Genomic DNA, 16,456 nt, shown 5'->3' on the forward strand with positions numbered 1-16,456 from the left:
CCAGGTCTGAGAAGAGGCGGAAGAGGCCCGGTCCCTGCACCAGGCCAGCCATGTGTGAAACACCTCTTGTGGCCTGCCACCCTTCCCATCTCTCTGGGATAGGACCAGGCCACCACCACGCCCTCCTTGAGAGTAGGACCAGCCCCCTAACCCCGCACGAGCAGCTGTGGCCTGAGTGAGAAGGTGGAAGTGTGGAAGGTGACACAGCTTTGCCCCCCACTCCATGATTTTTTTCTGAAATGATGACTCTAATGAATGTGCATGCACCAACATGCATGCATGAGTCCTATAATTCACCCACTCCTCAAAGTCTTAATTTAATCGCTAGATGAAAAAGGTTTGCACATGCACATTGCACTATATTGCAGAAATGAAAATTCACTTCTCTCTTAATTTGTTTGATTTGGGTCTAGTTTACAATTTAGCATACTTAGAATGACACAGAACAGATACAGTTTTTAAAGTGAAATTTTAAAGATTTTTTCTTACAATAAAAGTATTGTACAATAATAATACAGGTAGTTTTTGAGGATATTTTGATTAATAGAAACTGAAATCCTATTAAAATATTATAAATACAGACCTGATGTGACATGGTGATATGTTATAGTCTTATTAGACATGACATTAAAAAAAAAGCCAGGAATCTTATTTTCGCATGTTCGTATATATATGTGTATATCTGCAGTACTTCATGGCTTTCTAAAGTGAGGGATAATTATTTTCTGTAGGAAAAGTTTCAACAATAAGTAAGACAAATTTCAGAATCTGCATAATGCTAAGATCTGTCTTGTTAACTTAAACAAATTAGAGTGAAACAGAATACCAGTTGGCCCCAGATGAAATCAATTTTAAAGCTTCAATACTAAATAAGTGTATAATAGCTATGGCAAATTTTGATTAATATAAAAGCAAAAAATGTGCCATACTCTCACAGCTGTTCAAAAGTATTAACTGATTAGCATCAGACATCTGCATCAATTATCCATACTATTTTGATTATATTTTCATTTCTCTACAAATCCTAATATCACTGTCGAGGACACAGTTTACTCCAAAATTTACACTTTGCAATTAGAAATTGCTATTTTGTGTTTCCTAAGATCTGTATGTGCCAGTTTTACAGACAGCTGATATTTTGTTTAATGGCAGTGGGAAAAACTTACTATGGGGAGAGGGTGAAAAATGGATGTTAACATAAATAGATAAAAGGAGCATTTCCATAGTCTCTTTTTTTGAACCATAACATATTTGCTATATCAAGATGCCATGAAATAATTGATAATGTTATAAGTGTGCAATCATCTCAAAGCTAAAACTGTTCAACAATTTCAGCACGCATAAGCAATAATAAAATCCATACCCCAAAACAAGATCTTGTGAAAGCAAAAAATATAAGATATATTAGTAGCAACAGGTAGGGACAGGAAGTACTAATTAGTTATTGACTTAGCGCCTGTAAATTAGCTTTTTATTTCACTTCTGCAAGAGGAGTGAGCAGAAGAAAAAGGCAAAATGTGATTTCTGAGATTAATCAAATCATATTGAGAGTTAGAGGGGAAAGTGAGACTTGGCAAAATGTAAGAAGCACTGGTTGTGAAACAGAGATTTAGTTTTTGCAAGCACCTCCATCACAAACATCTCTAATAGTTGTCACATCAAACTTGGAGGCATAAATGGTTCAGCAAATTAAATTAAGGGGCTCGTTTACATTGGGTTGTTGTAACTGAAACCTTTTAAATCACAGTTCTAACAGAGAGTGAATAATATTGACACATTAGTCAGTAAACTGCCCTCTGCCTGCTTAGTTGATAATTGTATGTACGAACATGAAAATTCGTCATTTGCAGCAAGATAAAAAATAAAAGATTTAATGGAGAAATATTAAGTATGCCAATAAGATGGGTGACTACTAGTAAAGTACTCCAACGTCAGCACTGTGTAAGTGCTACTAATGACTCTGTATATGAATCATTTCGGAGCAGGAGATGACAGGGGTTGTGAGAGTTTTATGCTTTTTTTAATATGTCCTGGTAATATTCTTAACCACCAGTTGTCCACTGAAAAACTTTTCTCCTCCTGTAGTGCTCTAAACTTGTAATACATCAACCAAAAGTTCATGGTCTGTAGATGTGAAAAGGGCTTGTTGGTAGTGCCAGCTGGCAAATCTGAAAAACTACGAGTCCCACAAGCGTATTTTTGTGAATGAAATATGTTTATTTTCCACAACTTGTTCCTGTTGTAAGTGTCTTGCAATGCACAAGTGACATTTAAAAAATGAAACTTTCTGTTGACTCCTTCATTTGGTTTCCTTCTTTTAGCAGAAACTGACTCATTTTTTTTTTCACAATTATTATAAGCTGAAAATATCTCTGAGAGGTAAAAAAGTAAAATAAAATAAAAAAGCCAAATCTCTGAGGCATGCTAGAAACCAGAGTGCAAAAATATGACTCGGCATACAGAATAACGCTGACTAGAATATGGCTTTATATATTGCACAACATCATATAATGAGGTCCCAGCCTGTGTACATGCATGTGCATAGGTTGAAGTATAATGTCCATCAGAAGTGGAAAAAACATCTATTTTGTTCTGTACCTGTTTAACAGATGAATTTTTTGACAGCAATCTGAAGGCTCTCTGTTTAAACCTCCATAAATTAATATTTTCCACCTTTTTGTGGCTTATCAAAGTTCTATGTTTTATACATTTTTATCATGTCATAATTTGTGAATACGGGGATTTTCAATGTATATTTTTTATAAAACTAGAATTAGGCAGCTGCAATATTGGGACTTTTTAAGATGTGTTTTGCAGTTAGAAATATTAAATTATGTGATCATATAATAAATGCTAACATGTCATGAATGCAACCATGAATCTTACTAGATTTGTTTTTCCCACTCCCTTTCCATTGCTACTGTTGTTCATTGTGTGGAGTCTAAAATGACATTCCAGATCATAATGATCATATTTTTAACAATCATTAGACTTAATGATATGTGTCAGGTATGGAGTTTTATCTTCAAGCTATGTTTTTCATTTCTGCCACAATTTGAGATAGTTGCATAGTTCTCTGATAAAGTATTCAAACTTTGTCTGTCCTTAGAACAATCCTTCTGAGATTTAGCGTGTTTGCTGTACCTCATACCTTCTGTTTCAGTCTACATTCTTCTTCCTGACCTCTCCATTTCTATTATTTCTGGGGCTGTAACTGCCACATGCTGTTTTGGGATAAGCTGCAAAGCCTACCTCTAGGCCCTGGTATGTGCTTGTGCTGTTGGCCAAAAGGACTTTGAACTAACCTGCTGAAGACTCCTGATCCAGACTGGACTCTTTCACAAGCTCATAGCGGGACTAGAGAAGCAGGGAGTGATGTTTCTGGAGGGTTCAGCTAAGCTACGAGGGCCCTGTGCACGCCATTGGTGTCAGTGGAAAGACTCTCATTGATTTCAGTGAGCTTTGGATCAGGTCCAAATGGGTAGTCAGCATCCAGACTTTAGAATGTTTGTCAAGAGTTGACCAGAATTTTCCTGACCTCTCTGATATCTAGTGGAGTCCTATAGGGAGTCAGTCCTTGGTCTGGTATTATTCAACATTTTCATAAATGACTTGGATAATGGAATGGAAAGTTTGCTTATAAAATTTGCAGATGACACCAAGGTGGGAGGGGTTGTAAGCACTTTGGATAACATGATTAGAATCCAAAATGACCTTGACAAATTGGAAAATTGGTCTGAAATCAATAAGATGATTAAAGACAAGTGCAAAATACAGTCAAATGCACAACTACAAAATGGGAAATAACTAGCTAGCTGATAGTATTGCTGAAAAGGATCTGTGGTTCCCCGGGGGTCATAAATTGAATGAGTCAACAATGTGATGCAATTGTGAAAAAGGCTTATATCATTGTGGGGTGTATTAATCGGAGTGTCGTACGCACGACATGGAAGGTAACTGTCCTATTCTACTCAGCACTGGTAAGACCTCATCTGGAGTAATATGTCCGGTTCTGGGTGCCACACTTTAGGAAAGATGTGGACAAATTGGGAGAGAGCCGAAAAGAGAGCAACAAAAGTGATAAAAGGTTTAGAAACCTGATCTGTAAGGAAAGGTTTTAAAAAATTGGACCTGTTTAGTCTTGAGAAAAGAAGACTGAGGGGAACCTGAAAACAGTCTTCAGATATGTTAAGGGCTGTTATAAAGAGGATTGGAATCAATTGTTCTCAGTGTTCCCTGAAGGCAGGACAAGAAGTAATAGGCTTAATCTGCAGCAAAGAGATATGGTTAGATATTAGGAAAAATTTCTAACTGTAAAGGTAGTTGGACATTGGAATAGGCTTCCAGGGGAGGTTGTGAAATCCCCATCACTGGAGGTTTCAAAGAAGAGGCTGGACAAACACCTGTCGGGAATAGTCTAGGTTTACTTGGTCTTGCCTCAGCACAAGGGACTAGATTTGATGGCTTCTCAAGGTCCCTTCCAGTCCTACGTTTCTATGATTTATGGTTCTGGGTTAATCCATTATTAATCATCACCATTTTGATCTAGAATATTTGGATGACTGATTTTGTTCATTTTTAAATAATGTATTGTACTACTCTGTGCACCGCTAAGGCTGTTGGTAAAGGATTTTTAGTAGCTATTCATGCAAGGTTCTGAGGCTTTAGAACTTCATTTGTGGTTACATATTCACTTTTGCTGTACTCAACTCTCCAGCTTCTTTGCTGAAAGAAAAGACATCTTGAAGTCATTGTGGATAGTTCTCTGAAAACATCTTCTCAAAGTTCAATGGCAGTCAAAAAAGCTAACAATGTTAGGAACCATTAGGAAGGGGATAGATAATAAGACAGAAAATATCATCATGCCACTATATAAATCTATGGTGTGCCCACACCTTGAATACTGAGTAAAGTTCTGGTCACCCCACCTCAAAAAAGATATCTTCTAATTGGAAAAGGTGCAGAGAAGGGCAACAAAAATGATTAGGGGTATGGAACAGCTTCTGAATGAGGAGAGATTAAAAAGACTGGGACTTTTCAGCTTGGAAAAGAGACAACTAAGGGGGGATATGATAGAGTTGTATAAAATCATGACTGGTGTGGAGAAATTGAATAAGGAAGTATTATTTACTCCTTCACATAACTAATGAACCAGGGATCACCCAGCCAGCAGGTTTAAAACAAACAAAAGGAAGTATTTCTTCACACAACACATAGTCAACATGTGGAATTCTTTGCCAGGGGATGTTGTGAAGGCGAAAAGTTTAATGGAGTTCAAAAAAGAACTAGATAAGTTCATGGAGGATAGGTCCATCAATACTCATATCAATAGTCATTAGCCAAATGGTCAGGGATACAACCCCATGCTCTGGGTGTCCCAAGGCTCTGATTACCAGAAGCTGGGAATGGATGACAGGGGATGGATAACTCAATGATTGCCTGTTCTGTTCATTCCTTCTGAAGCACCTGGTATTGACCACTGTCGGAAAACAGGATGCTGGGCTAAATGGACCATTGGTCTGACCTAGTGTGGCCATTCTTATGATCTTTAAGTTTTTCCTTATCTGAGGTTGGAGAGGAAATTCTACTTTGATTATTTATCATTCTCCCCTTCCCCCCCACCCCGCTTTGTTAATTTGCTTATATTGCCTCTGCATTCCTCTAGTGATAACATTTGTTCTGTTTTTGTCAGTTATTTGTGATTAAATTCATGAAATTAGAGTTTTAATCATTAAATTTAAATAAATCCCTGTAATCTGTAGGATATTCAGTTGCCTAGTTGTCTTTTAACTACATAGGAGCTTGGCACTCTCTCTAGTGTTGTTTAAATGGATTCTGACCAGATTTCCTACAAAGAGTTTTTTATACAATGTTTCATTACCTCTTCATTTCTTAGTTGCATGCTGAAATAGACTGAAATGTGTAAACAATGTAGTTTCTTAGGAATGTTTTATTCAATAAATTATTTCTTATGACCAAAACACAATTGTTTACTGTTGAAGACACTGTAAAAAAATATTACTACCTAAAACTTTGTGTTGGTTTAACTTGTATTTTTAAAAGTTATATACCTTTCTTCTAGAGTTTGTTTATTACTACTTGACTACTATGATTCTCTGTGTTTACATGTGTTTGTGTGTGGACACACACACAGTATCACCATTTCTCTAACCATCCTAACTTTGAACTTCACTATTAGTCCAAGGAATACAATTGGTAACGTGTTTGGTCTCTGGAGATGGAAGGATTTTAATAGTGTTACTAGGTGAGCACTCCCTCCTAGTCTACAGAATGGCACTGATTGCAACATTGCAAGTTCCAGGCAATGATAGAGAAACAATTAGGTGAAAATGGCAGTCCCAGACACAACCAAAGTGGAAATATTTGGAGGGAGTATACTGTATTTCATCATTGGTTTTGTCTGGCACTAGCATGTGTATGTGTGTGCATGAAATGTTTTGAGTAAGCTGCCTCAGCTTGTCTTAATGTATCCTTTATCATAAGGATCTTAGTGACAGGATCACTTCTGATAACATAGAAGGAAGCTGTGAAAAAGATTTTGCTTTCTTCTAGATTCTGCAAGTCCCATTGTACGGGAAACAATGTACGTCATTGCAGTTTTTCCTTACCTTCATTTCAAGGATGTTGTGAAGCTTTATTTATTAATGTTTGTAAAATGCTTTGAGATCCTCTGTGGTTGAACGTAGCGGGGAGAGAGAGAGTGGATGAAAGTAGTTGTACTCTGCAAGACTCGGCCTACAATCAAAGCTCCACTCATTTGTACCGCTAATATGTTATGCCATTCATTTAGTCCTCTTCCTTTGTTGCATGCTTGGATCTCTATCCAGAATTCTGATGTTTAAACACTGAACATTCTGAGAATTGTCAGAATTAGGCCTCAAGTTTAACATCCCACTGAGCTAGAATGTGAAAGCAGCTCATACCTAACAGCTCTTGTTCCAATCTGTTTTCAGGCTCTGCTTTTCATCCCATTATCAGCTGCTTTTACTTCTCATTTGAAAGGTTATCTTCATAGCCATAAGGACCTTAAGTCTATAATTTTTTTTTTAAAGAAAGTTGAGCTTCTGTAGCACAAGATGGCAGCCACTACAAAGAAGTACCAGCTTGCTGAACTGCTGCCAGGTGGCCCAATTTGAACACATTTTTGAAGGGTTTGTTGTTGTCATATCTGTTGAAAACAGTGACAAACATCTGGCAGGGACAATTTGTTTCACTTTTCCATTCCTTTTGTTTAAAAGTGGGCTTCTACTTCTATGCACACTGCCAGGTTTTTCTTCTACTCTGCTTTTATGGAATAAGCTGACGAGGTGAATTTTACAACCTGACCCAAAGGTGGCAAGGGTAGGACACTTCCAGATCTATTGTGGAACACTACTCCCAAGCTTTGTGCTTGATGTTGTACACTCTACTTATAGTTCTTGACCTTCTTAAAAAAACCCATGTCATCTTGGGAGAGCTAGACAAGCTACTGTCCAGCAAGACACTAGAGTTGCTCAGATGCCTGGAGAATTCACTCAAAAAGCAACTCTGATACCATAGCCCAAGTTCAGCTGCCCAACATGGAAACCAAGGGTTTCCCTCAAGTTATCTTCAGACCCCCAACCCCAGTCAGCAGGATGTGCGCACATACACACACACTCGTCTCTGATGGACTGAATATAACATTTTCCAAGACAAGATCAGAGTTTCCACTGGCTCACCTGAACAGTGAAGAGACTGAAATCTCTCATTCTTAAAGACTCATGAACCCATCAAATATCCAGAGTCCATTATCAGAACTATTCTGAACAGCAAACCAACCAATAAACCTGGATTGCCTTAACCAAATTTTGTACCACCTGCTATGAAGCTGCAGGACTGCCAGGTTGCAACCAAATAGCTTTATCAGAAGCTGGGTCTGTCTCACAAACATATATGAGGCCTGGAGTGTCAGCTAGGCCAACACACAGGGAAACTGTTAGCCAGTTCCTCCCTGCACCTGCAGGCTAGTGAATCAAGGCCACTGGGGTGCCAACTGGCAGTGGCCTGGAGGGAAAGTTTACTCCCCATCACACTCAGTAAGCCTGAAAAGGCACTTCCCATATTGAGCATCCATTAGAAAGGAAATAAAATACTTTGCTTTAGTAGATGGTTCAGGGATTCAGAGTTAGTTTTCATGGTTGAAATCTTCAGTGATGAGATTTCTGTTGCCTTGGTTCAGGAGGGGTTTTTAGAATTCCTGAAACGGATTTCAGGCTCATGCTTGTTTTTAATACTCATATGGTCTTTTATCTGTTCCTTCCTCTGTATGTCTTTCTCTCCCTGCCCAACCTCCCTCAAATGGAGGCTGTAGTTTGTTTTGTTTTTTTCTTTTTTTTACATATTCAAACTGTGAGGGACTCATATTTATTCTAGCGGTTTTAGAATAACTAACTAGCAATAAAATTAGCCAACACTTCAATTTGTCATTGTCTAAAGGTAAAAATCACTAAGAGTTAGCAGGACAGGATTTAAAAGTAGTCATCAAGTTAATATTCCAAAAACGTATTGCAAGATTAATACTGTACCAACAAAAATTCCAGAATGAAGTCTAACACAATACCACCCCCAAATAACATTTTGAAGATATCCTGTGACACAGGATTTCCATTCATGTTTGTAAGATGTTTCAGATATCCTAAATGGCACACATTATTCTAATAATATTTAAAGATGCAAAAAGGAAATACTACAGTAATATGCAGACAATTTTTGATGTATCCAATTACTATTGTGAAAGATTGAAAAGTCTAATTGGTTTAGCAAGAAGACAGCAGCTCATTGCTCTCTTACAGAAGGCCAGAATTTGGAAGACGGTCTGTTGTTAAACCCTCAGGATTTGCTGTAGTCTAGGTACACTGCAGAGGTGTCATGATTAATATATGGGGAAGGAGAGCTGATTACTCTTTACAGACTGCCCCATTGACCTGTCACAATTTATTCTTTACAGAGCTTGCAGAAGTGACTTCTATGCATACTGTCCTTTTAGCCTGAGCTCATAGCTTTTCTGTTCTAAGTACAACATGAAAAAGTTGTGTCCTAAAGCACTGATGTACGTGAGGAATCCATAGCTGTCATGACCACTGTGTACTTTCAAGCCTGTAAGATTTATTCTTCAAGGCATTTATTTTTAACAAATGGAAAGAGAGCGAGCGCTTTAAAATCAAAACAAAATAAAAAACAACGCATTTTTAATATTAGAATTACTCAGCATGGATCAAAATAATGGCATTTGCTTTCTTTTGTGAGTGTAGTTAGCATAAAAGCCCAAACTTAACGCTAGTCAGCAGAAATATTGTGAGGCTGAACAAACTGGAGTGTCTCTTATTTCGTTCATTGGACTTCTCTCTCTCACTCAGAGAAAGAGATGTGAGAACTGATGGGGCTGTTAATCAGAGCTAGTGAGAGAGAGAGAGAACACCAAGCTCGGCTGGAGTGGTAGCTACAATCCAGGCATAGTCTGAAAGGGAGGTGTTCACTGCCTGACTAAGGCTTAGGTAGGGTAATAAATGCTAAAAAACATGTGAAGTGTTATTTGGTGGAAATGTGCCCTGAAGAGTGAAGAATAATAGACTCCCATTTGCTCTGTATCACAATATTTCTGCTTATAAAATATGAAGTCAGAGCTACAGAATCCAAAGTTGTAGAAAAACTGAAACTTCCACAGATATTTCTTACATAATAGCGCTGGTATTTTTTAATTTAAATGACATAATTTTTAATACATACCTATACAACCTTTATTGTAAACTCTAGAGTTTAAACAAGTCACTAGCTTCTGGGTAACTTACATTAGTGAAGCTTCCAGTGGTGTCCCTACATGATTATTTTTATGGGCACTGGCAATAGAGTAGCTTGTACTAAGGAAGAGGGAAGGAGAAAGGACAGGAGGAGGAGTCTGTTTCACAAGCATAGGTCATGTCCCTTTTATAGTTTGTGAATATCCCTTTCTCTTTAATATGAATAGTTTTTCAGATAGTTTAAAACAACCATATAATATCAAAAGTATTTATTTTTAGGTTTTATTTTATCAGTGTATGTAAAGTTTGTCTTTAATTTTAATGTGAAAATAAGAATATGCTAGATATAATAGATACCCATGTGTTTTTTTTCTCTTTTTATTTTAACCAGCCACTTATTCCTAGAAGCCCTACAAGCAGCATTGCTACACCATCCAGCACGATCAGCACACCCACTAAAAGAGACAGTTCAGCACTCCAGGATCTCTACATACCCCCTCCTCCAGCAGAGCCTTATGTTCCCAGGTAAAAAGCCAGTGATGATGTTGCAGGTTCATACAGTTTATGGACAAAGAATGGCACTTGTAAAAGACTGAGCATTCAAACAAGTTTAAGACAATAGTTAAAGAAAAGAAAAATGATTACACTTGTTAAAAGTACGTATTCATGTATATGGATTGGAGGACGAGGCCTCCGATATTTACCCATAGAGTTTGACTAGTTGTTAGAAATATAAGAGTGACTACACTGGATCAGACCCATGATCTGTTTGGTCCAGCATTGTGCCCCCTGCAGTGGTCCACACCATTTGTTTCAGAAAGAGGTGCAAGACCCCCAGAGTAGGTAGATGTGGGCTAATCTACCCCATGATGGTGTCATCCTAATCCCTAGTAATGAAAGATTGTCTTGAACCTTGAAGCAAAAGTAGAAAGACACTTTGTGTCTGTGATGTCCACCACCTTGGCCAATGACAGGGATTGAACTGGAACACTCCATAGCTAAAAATGTGAATTTCTATAGCTTGAGCTAAAGGGAGAGGCTCTTCCTGCAATAGATTGCTACTTTTCTACAGCCAGGGTAATTCCTTTTTTAGTTACGTTTTATATAACATCATTGGAGCAAATTGCTAGGACAATATTTGAGGTATGACTTACATTCTATATTTTGTAGCTACCCAATTGTTCCATAAATATATATGCCACTCTGAGCTGAAACAGCCACCTTCATCACTGTCCCTTCAAGTCTCCATCTGTCCTCCTCTGTGTCACAGAACCTTTTCCTTCTGACTGAGCTGAAGTTAGGAGTCAGAAGAGGAGCAGCAGGTTCATCCTTCGGTTTATCACACTGTCCTATTACCACTCATCCAATTCAGTGTGCTACCGCAGTATACCCTGTTATTCCTCTCCAATAATCCTATATGGACATTAAAGCATATAAATACATTTGTAAAATATGCATTGTAAGCCATACAGATACCTTAAAATACACAGTGAGAATAGCAATAGAACATAATTCAGAGTAACAGATTTTTCTTAAAATGTTTTGGTATTAGTGTGTATAGAACATTATATGACCAAATAGTGATTAAAAAGCCTTTTTTCCTAGCAGTCTTTTGTTACATTTACTGGGCTTTGTTGGGAGAGCAATGTGCATATTTCCTTAGGGGTGATTAGAGTCACTCAACAGTGACTCTTCCAGCCAGTTGATAAGATGTGTTGCCTGATGCTGACAAGGCTTTCTTATGGGTTATCCCAGGGTGAGGTGAATGGCAACTTAAACTGGCCGGGGGATAGAATGGTGCATTTATGAGAAACCCTTTATTCTTCAGAGATACTGAAAACCTTCTGAGTCAGAATACTGAATGTCTTGTTCATGGTTTTGATGATGTCACAATTCTTCTATGAAGCCCTGAATTGAATCTTGTAATTCATTCCTGGTCACTCCATTGTCTTACCTAGTCTATCATTCACTTTTAGAAAAAATGCTATGTGCTGCCACTTTATGTAGTATGCAGCATAGCTAGCCCCTGCTTAAACAATTATTCCAATCTGTGTCTTTAAAAAATGACAGACAGTACAGGTAGTTTCTCATTAAGGATTTTTTCTTCTAATTTGTTTGAAATGCCCATAGGGAATAAACATGTCATTAATTCATCTTGTCACCATATCTCTATGCAAGTGCTACAGAAAGAACATTGTGCCCTCAGAAAAATTATCTTCAGGCCTCAAAGATTTAATTCTAAACACTTTAGGCTAAAAGAAAAGCAGTCAGAGTTCTTCAGGTTTCTCTTTAGATGTAAACCTTACAGTTATAGACTATCAATCTTTTATCTTTGAAACTGAAGCTAAAATATGTTTCTGGGCTCAGAGAAGTAAGGCCTATAAACTGCTTATCATACATCTAGCTCTGTTTCTTTTACTATGTTATTTTTATTAAATGAGAAAATAAATTGGTTTTGCACAGCATTTTTAATGTGCAATCCTACTTCAACAGCTGATAACCCATCTATCACAGAAGTTGTGATGTTTAAAATTCATCCTTTATATGATTTATTCTAGACATAAAAAAAAAAATCATGGTAGTGTTGGTGTGTGAACCGACACTAATGAAATACTATATCAATTACTTATCAGTTCAATGCACCTAAAAAACTAAGCTTATTGCATGATTAAGCTGTGCATTTCTGTAATCTTTTTGTCAGCTTAATCCTATTGAACTGTATTTCACTTCACAAACCCATCACATAATATATTGCATAATATGACTTGATTGAAAGATGTGTTCTGGCATTTTAGCAGACTTTTGTCTATAATTATATGTATTTATGCATCTCTTTATTTTTATTTTGTGTACCATCAAATAGCTTGGTGCCGCTCTCCTGGGTTGCTGTTACTGTTTGCGTTCTTAGTTGACTACAACAAAAGCAATAATTCTTTTGCTACTGAAAAATAATAGGGATTCACTGCTTCAATGTATAGTATATATCTCTGTAGCCATACCACCGTGGGGTCTGACTATATCCACAAACAGCAGAGACAAGAGTTACCAGTGAAACTAGAGAATGTTTAGTTGGAACAGTACTGGGGCTTATCTTCTTTGTGGTTCAGTCATTTAGAATTTATATATTCTATTTGAACAGAGTTACCCATCCAACATATTTTCATAGGCCCAGTTAGCCAATACTTATATATATTTCTCTCACACCAAATGCAGTGAAGCAAAATTTTGGCATAAACATCTGAGGTTCATATTCAGCAGTTGGGTGTCAGTATGTAACAAATTATGGCAGCAAACAGAGTCACTAGCTGAACTGCGCATGTGAGGCATGAGAGTTAGAAATGAGGAACTTCAGCTCCAAAAACTTGAGCTTAAGGTGATTCCTTTTGTGATCCCAGACTCTTTACAATGCCTGCAAAGAAGCTATAAACTCTACCACAACTAACTGAAACTATTCTTCTTTATAGTAGAGGTCTTTGTTTTTGGAGCTAAAGAGACTACATACATTTCCCAAAGAAAGAATGTGTGAAGTTTGCTATTCTTTTGACTACTGTATATAAGGGTGGGGTATACTGTGTATAAGGGTGGGGCTTAGCTGTCTTAGATGGGTTTAGGACTTCTGGTGTCATTTTACCTCATCCTCTGATTACCCAGGACTTCGTCATAAGTAGGGATAGAATGTGGGTTTATGAACTCCAGAAACAATCTTTTCATCACTCAAGCTAAGGAGTTCATGGAGTACTTGGTGGCTATCGATACATTAATATACCATCACATCTCAAAAACTAAACAGGATCTGGTCTGGTCAGTTTTTTGAAGGGTGACTTTGAAGGACAATCTGAGGCATGCAGGAGAAGCTGTCAGTGACCCAGTAAGTGGCACACTTCTCTCGGATTCTGTATACTTAATCAATGTTTATTTACAACATAAAGTCATCTATTCATGACGCCAGGAGCCTTGACACATTAAAAATTGATTATAAAAGAATAAAGCAAGCATCATCTCCTAATCTGAAAACAGAAAATGCTAGTTTAAAAAAAATCCAAATAGTAGTTTACCGTGCAGAACATCTAAGCCCTCATTGTCCACCTCCCTTCTCAAAAGACCAAGAATGATAGATGGGCTTTGCAACATATCCAGAATTCAGGCTATTTTTAAGACTAGGAAGGAGTAAATTCAGGTTGCAATTGAAGTGAATTACCAGAGATATATGGAACAGCTTGCATAGTACTGCAGCCCCCAAAGATCATGGCTCTAGTCAATATGACCTATTTCTTGATCATATAAATATTGATATGCGCCCACACTCTTAAAAATATGTTCAAGACAAAAAAAAAGTCCTATCTCGATTCATTCAAAATCTCTCTCATTTACTACAGGGATGAAAAGGGAAATCTTCCATGTGATGATATTGGCAGACATATAGTGGGCAAGCCAGTTCATAAGGGTTCCGAATCTCCAAATTCATTTCTTGACCAGGAATATCGGAAGCGCTTTAATGTGGTTGAAGAAGATGCAGTCTTATACTGCTATGAATATGAGAAAGGAAGAACAGGCGGCTCTGGGAGGAGAGAGAGCACTCCAACGTACGGTATGGCATTGTTCTAATAAGGATAATCCAAATCCCCTTGTTTAGTTTTAGTAAATTTGTTGGTTTATGTTTCTTTTTGAAACAGAAAACATGTGCATATCCATCTGATTTTCTATGAATTTTATTACGGAAAGATCTCAGGCTAAAAGCTTTTGATATCGTGTATCAAAAAACCCTACTGAACGACTTAAGGCATAAAAAGTGGGAGATTAGTCCAATACCTTATTCTTTATGATGATTGTCAAACAATTTTTCTGAGGTTAATATATTGTTCCAGCATGCAGGTACTCAGTATTCCTCTACACTCTATGAATATGTCTATCTAGTAATGAGAAAGGGTTGGTGAGGTAACATCTTTTATTGGACCAACTTCTGTTGGCAAAAGAGACAAGCTCATCTTCAGGTCTTGATGTGAAGCTGGGACCAATGTGGTTACAACAACACTTCATCTAGTAATATGGAGTGTGCAAACAGGTGTGTGTGTGTATACACAACACTATTGCGCTCTGCTGGATCGAATTTCAGACCTGTTCATGTCTCCCTCTAGTGGCTGGCCCAAAGAAGATATAGGGCGGGACTTCCAAAGAAATACCAATTGGAGTTGATCACCTAACACCCTTAGTCTCCTTTGAAAACCCCGGCTATAATCCGTAGAGCTATCACACTATTGGAGCTTCTGCATTAGTTGAAGTAGTACATTTTCACAGCTTTGGAACAGAAGAACTTTGGTTTTGTTCCTGCTGAAAATTGAGAAGTTGCCATGGCGTGGAAAGAAGTTAGGAGGGAGTCCCCAGGTATCATATAGGGCCATACACTTTCTGTTTTAGGTCCAACTGAGGCATCTATTTGTGACATTTTCCTCACTGCCCAAATTCAGACAGGGCTTACACCAGTGGGGTTTTCACCACTACAATGTAGTGATGAAGCAAATTGAGCCATTTCAGAGACAAATTAGTTTGTACCCACTCCCTCACATATATGCTATCACTCTCATACCTTTACTTTGTCAAAAAAGGAATTCAACTAAGTTTTGTCTGTCTCCAAAAAATAATCAGAATGTAATGAGCATAACTGCTGTGTAGAGAATCAGACTGCCCTTAACAAGATGTTTTGATGGCTGTTGTCATAAACATACAGCTAAGGGTAGCATAAAATCCCTCCTTTACTTGTAAAGGGTTAATCAGTTCCATTAACCTAGTTAACACCTGACCAGAAGGACCAATGGGGAAAGAAGATACTTTCAAATCTGGGTGGGGGGAAGGTTTTTGTTTGGGCTTTTGTTGTTCTCTCCGGAGACAAAGAGAGAGACCAAACAAGTAATCCAGCTCCTACTGAATGATACATCTAAAATTACAGAAATAGTGAGTAATAGAAAGGAAATGCATTAGAGCAGTGGTTCTCAAAGCCAGTCCGCCGCTTGTTCAGGGAAAGCTCCGGCGCACTGAACCGGTTTATTTACCTGCTGCGTCTGCAGGTTCGGCCGATCGCGGTTCCCACTGGCCGCGGTTCGCCATTCCAGGCCAATGGGGGCTGCTGGAAGCGGTGGCCAGCATGTACCTTGACCTGCGCTGCTTCCTGCAGCCCCCATTGGTCTGGAGCGGCAAATCGCGGCCCATGGGAACCACGATCGGCCGAACCTGCGGACGCAGCAGGTAAACAAACTGGTCTGGCGTGAAAGGGGCTTTCCCTGAAAAATCGGCGGACCGGCTTTGAGAAGCACTGCGTTAGAGTATCTTCTGTTTTCCCTATGCTAAGAGGAAGGTTTATTCCTGTTTTTTTGTAACTTTAAAGTTTTGCCTAGAGGGGAATCCTCTGTATTTTAAATCTTACTACCCTGTAAAATTACCTTACATCCTGATTTTACAGAGGTGTTTCTTTTACTTTTTTTTTCTTTACAATAAAAGTTCTGTTTTAAGAATCTGATTGGGTTTTTTAGTGTCCTAAAAACCCAAGGGTCTGGTCTGTGCTCACGTTGTTTACTCTCAAGCCTCCCCAGGAAAGGGGGTGAAGGGGATTGGGGGGATAATTTGGGGAAACAGGAACTTCAAGTGGTCCTTTTCCTAAATCTTTGTCTAACTCACTTGGTGGT

At 38.2% G+C, this 16,456-nt stretch overlaps 1 protein-coding gene across 3 annotated transcripts in view; it reads left to right on the forward strand.

Moving 5' to 3' along the window:
• The window catches only part of CNKSR2 (connector enhancer of kinase suppressor of Ras 2), a 377,815-nt gene that overhangs the window by 219,938 nt on the left and 141,421 nt on the right, over positions 1 to 16,456 (forward strand). For all 3 annotated transcript variants that reach the window (XM_084643098.1, XM_084643099.1, XM_084643100.1), the window contains 2 exons: positions 10,171 to 10,304; positions 14,156 to 14,367. In XM_084643098.1, the coding sequence (XP_084499224.1) occupies positions 10,171 to 10,304; positions 14,156 to 14,367 (346 nt within the window). The remainder of the gene's footprint in view (positions 1 to 10,170; positions 10,305 to 14,155; positions 14,368 to 16,456) is intronic.

Source organism: Lepidochelys olivacea, assembly GCF_965140295.1.
Source record: "Lepidochelys olivacea isolate rLepOli2 genome assembly, chromosome: 1".
Classification (NCBI taxonomy): Eukaryota; Metazoa; Chordata; order Testudines; family Cheloniidae; genus Lepidochelys; species Lepidochelys olivacea.